Source organism: Rhinolophus sinicus, linkage group LG07 (genome assembly GCF_036562045.2).
Source record: "Rhinolophus sinicus isolate RSC01 linkage group LG07, ASM3656204v1, whole genome shotgun sequence".
Classification (NCBI taxonomy): domain Eukaryota; kingdom Metazoa; phylum Chordata; class Mammalia; order Chiroptera; family Rhinolophidae; genus Rhinolophus; species Rhinolophus sinicus.
This window is the reverse complement of record NC_133757.1, coordinates 47,045,934-47,058,297: the sequence shown is the minus strand read 5'-3', so window position 1 is coordinate 47,058,297 and position 12,364 is coordinate 47,045,934. Positions and strand designations below refer to the sequence as shown.

The 12,364-nt window shown below is 35.1% G+C and overlaps 1 protein-coding gene across 5 annotated transcripts in view; it reads right to left on the bottom strand.

Moving 5' to 3' along the window:
- Window positions 1-1,557: 1,557 nt before the first annotated feature.
- VPS26A (VPS26 retromer complex component A) overlaps window positions 1,558-12,364 on the bottom strand; it is a 28,856-nt gene continuing 18,049 nt past the window's right edge. For all 5 annotated transcript variants that reach the window (XM_019731726.2, XM_074339533.1, XM_019731727.2 and 2 more), the window contains 4 exons: window positions 11,135-11,241; window positions 8,021-8,089; window positions 5,343-5,485; window positions 1,558-3,267 (listed from right to left, as the gene is read on the bottom strand). In XM_019731726.2, the coding sequence (XP_019587285.1) occupies window positions 3,154-3,267; window positions 5,343-5,485; window positions 8,021-8,089; window positions 11,135-11,241 (433 nt within the window). In that variant the 3' untranslated portion in view covers window positions 1,558-3,153. The remainder of the gene's footprint in view (window positions 3,268-5,342; window positions 5,486-8,020; window positions 8,090-11,134; window positions 11,242-12,364) is intronic.

The following is a 12,364-nucleotide window of genomic DNA, read 5'->3' as shown; positions in this document are numbered from 1 at the left end:
CTCCATGGAGTCTGGCATTAACTGGGGCTGAAGGTGTTTGGTAATATGGAACTTCAACTTTATCCAGGAATTGAGTCACTAAAAGATTTTAGATAGGGGAATGACATAAGAATTATGCTCATAGAAGACCCCAAGCCTAAGAAAAGGATATATTATATTTAAGGGCGCACATTTTCCTTACTATGCCTTTACCTAACTTGAAACTTAAAATATGCTATATTCCAATCCAGGCTAGTATAAACCTTTGGAGTATGCCTTTATATATGTCTAACAGATTCAGCTGACTATAAAGGAACATAATTAAATATAAGACTTTACTGACTCACATGGTAATTATAATTGAGTATTCCAACTACCTGATCCATATTAGGAGTCCAGAATATACCACTGTGGCATAACATTTCTGAGTAGAAGGCATCTGAGTTCCTGAAATCCTGTATCTGCCTAAAAGCGGAGCCTCCCAAAAGAACTCAACTGTCATAAAGGCCCTCGGGGAGCAACCAGGCAAGATTAACTTCATCACCACAGTGAAAATTTGGTACCATACCTAAACCAACTGTCACAAAACTATTATGTCTACCATCTACAGAGGGTGCCAAAAAAATGTACACACATTTTAAGAAAGGAAAAAACTATTAAAATTGTAATACTCAATGTATATCGATAACAAAAGATGAATACAAGTCATGTGTATACATTTTTTGGCACCCCGGCGTTCTCCTAAGGGCCCATATATTTTTCCTGAAAGTGATTTGCTTTCCCCTCAAGTGCCCTTTCTCCCCCCAAAATGCCCTAAGTCATTTATGTCCCTCATCCCCTTTCCCTTATCAAGATGACATGTAAGCCCCCAATTCTAACCACCCCTTTAAGTCACATTTTTGTGAACTCCCTCCTACTCAATTAAATCTCTTTTCTCTTGCTAATTTTTGTCAGTTTAGTTAGCAGGTTCCCAAACATACAAAAAGCAGATAAAAAGTTTTTCTTCCCCAACAATTCAAGACAACAAAAATTCTTCACTAGTGAGAAAAACAACTACTTAAATTGTTTAGACAGTGGTTCTCAACTCTGGGTAGTTTTAACGCTTACGTCCAGGTCCCTGAAATTCTGATTTTGTCTGTCTGGGTAGGACTTGGCATAGTTATTTTTAAAAACTCCAGAAGTGATTTAAATATGCAGCCAGGGTTCAGAACAACTGGATTAGATATTGTACACTATTAAAGACACAAATTTCTTTTCCAGTTTACTTCAGATTACCTGGCCAACTTTTTACTCAGTTCACCAAATACTGAATTCAAATTTTTATTTTTCAAACTGGTTATGCAACAAAGTCTCAAGCAAAGTGAATAAGCATCCTATTTATGACAAGTGTTTTAAGCCACCTAATTAAAAGCATTACATAGCTCTTTAAAATTGAAACTGACATTTATAAAAACTTCTAATCATCACAATTATAGCTTTACTGAACTACTGAGCAATTCTGGCCTCAATGATAAATCTGACAATGAGAAGAGATTTGAAAATAGAACTATTTTAATCATTCAAATAGCAAGCTCAGTATCTGTTTCAAATTCTTTATTATACATCATGGTTGCACAATTTGAGGCTGATTAAATACAATTGGTTTTCAAATTTTCTTTGAATATTTTCTAGATTACTACATGCAAGTGACCATGAAAATATTTGGCATTTTAAAATTCTGAAATTCTGAACAGGCACTTACATGAAGGAAAACATTACCATTTACAGATATCCACATGTAAAATAGATGCTCCAGCACATGGTACATGGAACCTTTAGCCAGTAAAGTTGGTTACTGACCATTTTATCAAAGTGCCATAGTAGTAAAACAAGTTTAAAGAAATGTAATTTGGGTTACTTAGCTTACTCATAAAGTAAGGTTAACTGACGAGACTTGCACTGAAGTGTATAAAAAATACTGGTACAAAAACCAATGAACCATAAGTGAAAGTAGTTTCAAACAACAGGCTTTGTCGTTTTAGTTCCTACACCCCACATTTAGTGTATTTGAGATCAGACCTCATGCATATGAACAGATGACTGCAGCCTTCTTTTTTACAGACTTTGAAAAAATGACTTGAATTTAGTGTTAAAATTTTTTAAGCAGAATGGGTGAAGTTTAAAACTGAGTTTGAACTAGCCAAAGTCCCAATTTAACAAACATAAAAATTGTCCAGATCTGGATAACTACATGCTTAACAGGTCTAACTGAATCTCCCCATCCTCAAATTCTCCCCTGAAAAGGGAAGAAAATATTTATGAAGTCAAGAAAATTACATTTGTGTGTATGTGGTAAAAATATTCCTTAAAAAAATTTCAAAGTGTTAATGGAAAAATTATATAGTTTTTAAAAATTCTAAAATGCCAACAATACAGAGTCAACTCCACACTGCAGAAAGCACACAGTAGAACCTGATGGGTAGTAGCAAAATGGTTACTTAAACATGGGGGGAAAAGCTACAATGACATGCCACATAATCCCTTGTGGAAAAAATTTAATATTCTTACCACAGAAGACTTCAAAGAGAATAAAATCCAGGAACCCACGGAATGGTAGACTCAGATGCACCTACAGTGAAACATTCCATATACAATTCTCAAATACATATGTAAAACCATAAATGTAGTACGAAAAAATATCAAGATGCCATGTTTTAAATCTCTGCAGTATGTAAGGGCCATTCAGGTTTTCTACTTTTATTTGAACACAAAATATTTCATTTTTTGCAAGTAGAGAATAAGAGGTAATCATTAGCATGAAAAAGGAGAAAAGGATTTATAATCAACTTATGCAGAAAGAAAGCAAAATTACAAATACCAGCCCACTCATGAAAATCTTTAATGTTTATACTGATGCATATGAGTGCTTATCATCAAAGTATACAGTAAAAAAAAAAAGGCAACTTAAGAAAGTCCCAGTGTTTCAAAGAAAGCACATTTTTTAATGTATATACACGAAGAACATTTAGTTATATCATAAAATAAATGCAGCACTGTAAGATAAAGGAAGACTATTATAAATGGACTTTTGGCCTTTCCTCCCCCCCATACATATTGCAACCATCTTTATCCTGCCAAACTTAATCTCAGTGGATATAGGAGGCCTTGGTTTTTCTTTTTTTTTCCCCATTCACTTCACATTTCAGGCTGTTCAGCAGATGCCTGTGATTCTGGTGATTCAAATCGCTGGTGAAAGTTTGTTCTCTGTTTCCTCAGTTTTTCAGGAGCTTTTCTCCACAAAATGATTTCCTAATTTAAAAAAAAAAAAAAAAAAAAAGCACAATGTTAACAAATCAATGTTCTCATATTATGCCTTAAATTTTCAACATGAAAATAATGCCACTTCAATTTTAACAAAAACAAAATTAAAGTCTTCCCTACTAAAGCCCTCCTCTTTCCTGATGGACCCACTTTCTTCTGGTTCTAATCTTGAAATGCCCTTTCTGCCAACTCTGCCTCCCCCAATCAGCACCCATGCACACCACCACTACCAATCCAATCTGGCACAAAGTTCTAGGTATTATTGATTTAAAGAATTCTTTTTTTTTTTTTTAATAGTAAGAACCTTTGTTTAAAATATGTGTTAATCTAGGAAGGCTCATTTAATATGAGTTTCCAACTAATTATTTGCATCAGTAAAGAATTCTTAAAACCTGTCCTTTGGTTTGCTATTCCACTGCCCTCATTCATGTTCATGCCCTTGTCATTTCAATCTTAGATACTAAAATGCCGTCCTGGTAGAGGACTGCCTCGGATTGCCTGAGGCCCCTTTATCCACCCTTCCCATCACGGATTAGTCTACAACACTGCCTACATTGCTCTTCGGTAGTTCTCAGTGCCTCCAGGACCCATCTCCAGCCAAGCACGCAAGGCCCTCCACAAACTTTTTCCAATGTACCAACCTCACTCTCTTCCTTCCCTAGACCCGCATCCCCCCCAAACTGAGTTACTCACTGCCTCCAACGCACTCCAAATAAACTTGTCCTACATCTTCCCCAATATATCCTCCAACTCTGTTCCTCAGCCAATCTAAATCTGACCCTAACCAATCCATCCTGAGATCTCTTCCAAATTCCTAAAATTACTTGCAAATTATTTGCTTCAGACAGTCATGACAGGCTGTTGTTTTTTTAACCAATATATCAGAATTTAAACATCTAAATGAATGCCCATGGGAAGCGATATACTTACTCAATAGGGCCACAATATGTAATTGATTTGGAAATTGTAAATTTCATATAATCTATTTTGAACTTATAATTACCTATGTTTAATTACACAGCATTATGGTGGCAGCATTAGTGGAATTAAGTTTTTTCTCTTCTAAAGTATTAGAACTATTAAGTTTTTTCTTAATTAACTTAAATAATTTTTATTTTTCCACATATCTGCAATGTGAGACCCTTGAGGACAAACCCTGTTTATAAAAGGTAGTTTTTATATTCTTCACAGCACTCAGCACAGAATAATTTCTAATTAGTTTTGAACACTCAATTGACATTCAAATATTAATCTGATTCAGAATACAAAAAATCTATTCTAATCAATCTTCATTCAAAATTCACCATGACTTTGATTTTGATATGAGAACAAGTTTTATGATAAACATTTTACATCAAACGTATTAGATCTGGGTCATCTCATGGACATTTGTAACAGAATTGTTTAATAAGGAAAAAATGGAAACCCCAGAACCCACCATATTAATGAGTCATAAAAAGTGATACCGGAAATCTGTATTTGTTGACACAGGAAAGATATTTAAGACATTTGAGTAAAAAAGCAAATCAAAGAACAACATGCCTTATATGATCTAAACACACACAAATAGGTCTGGAAAACTCATCGTCATGATGAAATTTTTGTTGCCCTTTACTTCATTCTGTTCTATATTTCCTGATTTTTTTTTTTAATCTTTTTTTTTTTTAAGGAGGACGCAGGTCAGTGGCCCATGCTGGGATTGAACCAGCAAATTTGGTGTTATCAGCACCTCGCTCTAACCAACTGAACTAACCGGCCACCCCCACCCCCTTTTTTTTAAACAAACAGCAGGTATTGTTTTTATTTAAAAAAAACAAAAAAAACTTTCAAGAGAAAAATAAAAGCCCTGCTAAATTATAGCCCATTTTGGATCCTACAGAATGCTTGAGAAGAGATCTATCACAACACAATCCCATTCATGCCTACGTACTTCCTTATACTCTCAGTGTTTTCACTTACTTAGTAACCCCCTTGCTCAGTACAATCAAGTTTAGAAAAACGAGTCTTTTCAGGTGTTTTTAGAACTGCCATTGAACAGGATACGAGCCTGGGTGGCACCATACCTGCTGCTTGAAGTACCTTCTGTCTTCCTCATCAACAAGGACTAGATTCAAAAAGTACCTTACTGAAAATTTTTTGTTCACATCTCTCATTGTTGGAGTGGGGTCATATCCCGCTAAAAATAGTCTTATTGGAATTGATTCACCTGAAAGAAAAGCAATTTCCATTTAATTCTAAAAGCTTATTAAATAAAGTCACACAACACCTAGAACATGATGGAGAAGATATGAATGCTCCAGTTCCTCATGAGACAGCAACATAACAAAAACTTTAAACCCAGGTTTCTCAGCCTTGGCACTATTAATATTTTAAGCTTGTTAATTCTTTGTTGTAAGGTGCTGTGCCCTGTAGGAGGTTTAGCAGCATCCCTGGCCTCTACCCACTAGATGCCAGTAGCATTCCCCAAGTGTGACAACCAAAAATGTCTCCAGGCATTGCCAAATGTCCTGGGGGTGAGGAGTGTGGGGGTGGCAAAATTGCTCCTAAATGAGACCCACTGCTCTAGAGCCAGAATGCCTGGATTTTAATCCCAACTCTATGATTTACTGGCTGTGTGACCTTGACCAAGTCACTTAACCATTCTGCTTTAAGTCCCTCATCTGGGGAATACCAATAATATCCATCTTGTAGAGAAGTTGTAAGGGCTACACGGGTTAATACTACATGTAAAAATACTACATGCCAGCAGAGAGATGTTGTTTTAATAATTGTTATTTTCTGCTTTCATGACGTTTACCATAATTTCTAATCATGTGTGTAAATGCTTGAATACTTATTACTAATTCATCCAAAGAAACTAGCATGTTCAGAATGATGACATTCCTTCATCACCAAAGATTGCTATATAGATTTTCATGGCTTCTCTTTTCCTAAGGGTAATTATTTGCATCTTCTGTTTGGAATCTTTTTATGTAATACTTTTCTTGTGTATATCTATTTCCTCAAAGATATACAACCCATCAATTTACATAAAAATTTGTGGCTGCTGGAATTTTACAAAGTAATTGTTGCATAACATGAGAGTACACACATGGGTCTTGGAATCAGAAAGGCCTAAGTTCAAACTCCAACTCTGCTATGATTAGCTATTGAAGGCAAGTAGAATACGTCACCACAAAATATGCTTCTTTGTACAAATTATTTTGAGCTGAAGGCAATCAAGAAGCAGCAAAAACAGAAAGTCTCCCCCTTTTCTGCCTAAAGGCAGGATATAAATTCTCCTTTTACTGGAGACAGACTCATCAGCTCAGGAGTGGAACCAGAGGAATCTGCAAATGAACCCTTACTCCATTAGTTTCCTCCCATGTATTTACCTTCCCACAGTTTGCCACTCTTGGAAGTCTAAAACTACTTTTCTTTGTCCAGCCATTTCTCTCCAAATTTATGGTTCTTTTAAAGATGCTGTATAAGCTAAAATTTTAAGCCACTGCTTTGAGTTATTTTTTTTTGTTGAGGTTTCTCCTGCGTGATGTACACTGCATGCATTAAATAAATCTTTTCTCTTATTAATCTTTTTGTTATGCAGTCCCAGCAGAAAATCTATGATGGGCAGAAGTAAAGTTCTGCCTCCCTACACTATATCACCTTTAACAAATTTTTAAAACTTCTTTGCATCTTGTTTTCATCTGTAAAATAAGGAATACCAACACCTAACTCAAAGGGTGGTAGGGAACTTCAGAGCACCTGAGAGAGTACAATGCCTCCTCCAGAGCTGGCACTCAATAAATGGTAGCTACTTTTTGAAGTAATTACTAACAGAGTAAAAAAAAGCCAAAGATATACATTTTCTTTTTATTAAATTTATTGGGGTGACAATTGTTAGTAAAATTACATAGATTTCAGGTGTACAATTCTGTATTACATCATCTATAAATCCCATTGTGTGTTCATCACCCAGTCAGTTCTCCTTCCATCACCATATATTTGATCCCCTTTACCTTCATCTCCCACCCCCCACCCCCCACCCCCCTTATCCTCTGGTAACCACTAAACTATTGCCTGTGTCTATGAGTTTCTGTTTCTCATTTGTTTGTCTTGTTCTTTTGTTGTTTTTGGTTTATATACCACATATCAGTGAAATCACATGGTTCTCTGCTTTTTCTGTCTGACTTATTTCGCTCAGCATTACACTCTCAAGATCCATCCATGTTGTCACAAATGTTCCTATATCATCTTTTCTTACCGCTGAATAGTATTCCATTGTGTATATATACCACAACTTCAAAGATATAAATTTAAAACGATAAATACTGGCTTCATTATCTTAGACAATGAAAATTATCTAGTAATGGAACTGCTTATTTTCTTGAATCCTACAGGAATTAATGCTCAGCTATACTGTACTTTATGTTCATCAAGAATAAAAAAGATTTACAGAGATGAACTATTATAACAGAAGACAAAGTATCACAAATTCAGAACTAGGGAAGAGATACACGTGTCTTCTAAATTCTAAATTTAAACTGAGTAAAAAAATTAAACCTTACTTCAGACTAGTAAGTACTATTATAGTCTTCTCAGTATCTATACAAAGATGATTTTAAAAACCATTATTGTAAGAATCATTCTAAGAATTCTCAAACATGCCCATACTGAATAAATACTTTCAAACTAAATTGCCATGAACACTTGCTGTTTGCACTACCTATACCAAAAAAGTAGTAAATTAAAAGTGTGTTACCTTTTACTGGTGCACCATCCATTATTTCATATTTAGCGATTGTTTCTGTTTCTGTTGTGGTACTGGGTCCTAGTGCAACAATGTAAATGATATTAATTTAAATATTTCCAGAATATAATTTCCAGTCTTATACCTTCTTCCTATTTTCCTACTACATTATTTTAGTACTAATTTATCTTCCCATTTTGTGAAAATGTTGATAATGCTTTTCTATTTCTTGATCTACACTTAACATACTGAACGCCCAAACTGAGTGTTTCTTTCCCTTCCTCCCAAAGGTAATATACAGCGCAAGAAAGAATCTTCTTCTGAGGTCCTTGTCATTTCCAGTATCTGTTAAAATAGAAACTAGTAATACACATCAGAACTAACCACTGACATGCTAGTTTTCTCTCCAACACCCAAACTGTATTCTCTCAGAGTTAGTTAACTTTAACATAAACAAAATATCAAACTGAATATCTGATTTACATATAGTTCTTTGAAATTTGGGAATTTGACCTCAAAGAAATTATTGGAACCCAGATATTTTTAAAAAGTCGCTATTATGGTAAGTGAAAAAAATATACCAAAACACACAGTAATGATCCCAATGATGTAAAATACACGTCTGTTCTGGATGAGTACAGATTATTTTTCATTTAAAATTTTCTAAACTTGAACATAATCTTTATACTCACAAAAAATGTTTAAATAAACAATTTCTTTTTAAACAGTAAATGGGAACCTGGTTTTATTTTAATGTTTTTAAATCACTTAGACTTTTATTAGAAGGTAAAAGATGGAGACTAAGAAAAACAGAAATTTATAACTATCAATTACAAATTCTTAAAAAGTGTTGCCTAAAATGATTTTCGGCAAAAAAACCAACAAAAGCTGAAGAGGATAAACTAAATCTATATACTAGTACATTAACATCAAGAACTTCTACATGGCATAACCCACCATAGCAAGATACACTGGGGAAAGTTTTGCTGCTCTTAACAGTAAAAGGGATTGAATTCTGTAACATATATATAGTTTCTACAAATAAGAAAAGGCTGGTAATCCAATATCGATGGGGCAAAAGGTATGGAATAGCCAGTTTACAGAAATGGCTTTTATACATATGAAAAGACGCTCACCCTCACTCAGAATGAGAAAACTGAATTAAAACTACAATGGGGAACTTCTTCTCCTACCCATCAAATCAGCTAAAAGTTTTATAACATTGTGCTGGTGAGAACAGAGGAAAAAGAGGCACTCTCCTACATTCATTGCTGGCAGATACAGATTATTACAACCCCTAAAGAGGACAAAACTGATTAACACGTATCAAAATGACAAATGAATATACCCTTTGAAATAGCAGTTCTACAAACACACACCCCTAAGGCAAAATGATGTCATTAACTGAAGCACTGTCTGTAATAGCAAAAATCTGGAAACAACCTGTCTGTCCACCAACAGCAGACTGGTTAAATTCTAGTACACCCTTGGAATGGAATACTATAAAAAAAGATGAGCAAGTGCTCTTTCTTACATGTTGATATGAAAATATCTCTAAGATATATTAAGTGAAAAAGCAAAGTATGTAGTTTATGTAAGCATTTAACTAAAAAGGGGGGAAGGGCATAACATAGAGGTACTTGGCTTGTATATGCATAAGTCTCTAGAAGGATTTTAAAACTTATAAACCTATCACCTATGAGTAGATAATACTTGGAGTACAAAAATAGGACATTTTTTACTGTGTGGTCTTACACTTTTTTTTTAGATTCACTTATTTTATTTTTTATTTTTTTATTTTTTTTTAAAGATTTCTATTGGGGAAGGGGAACAGGACTTTATTAGGGAACAGTGTGTACTTCCAGGACATTTTTTTTCCAAGTCAAGTTGTTGTCCTTTCAATCTTAGTTGTGGAGAGCACCGTTCAGCTTCAAGTTGTTGCCCTTTCAGTCTTAGCTGTAGTGGGCACAGCTCAACTCCAGGTCCAGTTGCCATTGCTAGTTGCAGGGGGCTCTGCCCACCATCCCTTCCGGGAGTCGAACCGGCAACCTTGTGGTTGAGAGGACGCACTCCAACCAACTAAGCCATCCGGGAGCTCAGCGGCAGCTCAGCTCAAGATGCTGTGTTCAATCTTGGTTGCAGGGGGTGCTGCCCTTGCAGGACTCGAGGGATTGAACTGGCAACCCTGTGGTTGAGAGCCCACTGGCCCATGTGGGATCAAACCGGCAGCCTTCAGAGTTAGGAGCATGGAGCTCTAACCGCCTGAGCCACGGAAGCTGGCCCCTTACACTTTATTTTTGAACCATGTAAATTTATTACCTACAGTAGTTCCCCCCTTATCCGTGGTTTCAGTTACCTGTGGTCAACCACGGTTCAAAAATATTAAATGGAAAATTCCAGAAATAAACTATTCATAAGTTTTAGATTGCTCGCTGTTGTGAGTAGCGTGATGAAATATCACACCATCCCGCTCCATCCTGCCTGGGATATGAATCATGTGGTCCAGTGTATCCACACTCTATAAACTGTCTGCCTATCAATTACTTAAGTAGCCATCTCATTATCAGATCAACTATCACAGTATGCCTACTCTTACAGTAACCTAATGCTACGTCACAATGCCTATGTCATTCACCTCACATCATTTCATCACGTAGGCACTGTATCATCTCACATCATCACAAGAAGGGTGAGTACAGCACAGTAAGATATTTTGGGGGAGAGAGAGAGAGAGAGAAAGGTCACATAACTTTTATTACAGTATACTGTTCTAATTGTTGATTTTATTGTTGTTCTTGTTAATCTCTTACTGTGCCTAACTTATAAATTAAACTTTATCATAGGTATGTATGTATGTATAGGGAAAAAACAGTATATAGGGCTCAGTGCTATCTGCAGTTTTAGGCATCTACTGGGGGTCCTAAAAATGTATCCCCCACGGCTAAGAGGAATTACTATATACAAAAATTAATTTAAAAAAGCATCAATGAATAACTTACTGTCAGCAATATTAAGTATCAAAGTTAGTATCCAATGTAGACATTTATTTTATGTTTAAATAATATTTTAAGATTTTAAAATTTCAACTAAAACAGGAATTTTAATTCATATGCTATTTCAACTTACCAATTCCTGTGATCTCTTTTTTGATCAGTTGTAACTCCATATGTTGGATCTTTATTCTTACTAATAAGAAGTAAATTTTTCCAACAATCACATCCTTTAAGTGATACCTTTGGGGAAATAATATATCTCACTTACTAAAATTTAAAAAACAAACAAAAAGAGTGAAACATGTCCTAAAAGAGTTTAATACACATCTTTAGATTAGTAACTATTTAAGAATACCATTTTGAGTATTCATATTGTTAAATGTTCCTCCAAAAAAGTTTTAATCATTTTACGATATGCACTGCTTAATGATGGGGATACGTTCTGAGAAATGTACCATGATTTCGTCATTGTGTGAGTATCCTGGCGCGCACTTACATAACATGGATGACAGCCTACTGCACACCTAGGCTATATGGTATACCACTGTTGTAGGTGCAATCTGTCGTTGATGGAAACATCATTACGTAGCACACGACTATACTATAAAATAAGGAAGCAAACTTTTACTTGACCATCACTATATCTCAGAAGGAAGAATTAGCCTGATTAATTGTTGGTCCTTACTCAGAGGTTAACTTAAATTTCAAAGAACTTAAGCATGGAAAATTTAAGATTTTTATGCTTGAAATATTCATTTGAGAAACAAACAAACAAAAAATATTCATTTGGTGTTATGAAGATGTTTTTGAACATTAAAACTCTACACAAGAGTTTAGTGTCATTACTACTCCAAGTGCTAGACTAGTGCACCTAACAAATCACCAGGCATCAAAGAGAGACCCCCTAGATGAGTTTGTTGCTATACTATCTACTAATCAAAGACCTTTCCCCAGGTACCTTGAAATGAAGAGATAATAAACCTGGAAATTCCCACAACACCCAGAGGACTTTTTTAAGCTTCTCCCAGGTTTGAATCTCAAAATAATATCCCAAGAGTTGATTAATGCAATTATGTCAGTCTGAAGGGAGGCTTCCAGTGACAAGTTTTTAGGTCCTAAACTATCTGATAATTTTACTAACAATATAAGACTCTGAAGGCATGTACATCATATATTCAGCGATAAAAACTGGGGAGTGACAACTAATAAAAATCATGTAACAGAAGAGTGCACAGGAAGGGGATAAAAGAGTATACATCCATTTCTTCAACAAATAAGCTTTAATAAAAAAATAGGGAGAAAACCTATAAATTAGATTTAAGAGTCAAACAACCAAATGTGATGTGTCTCGATGGACTAGATT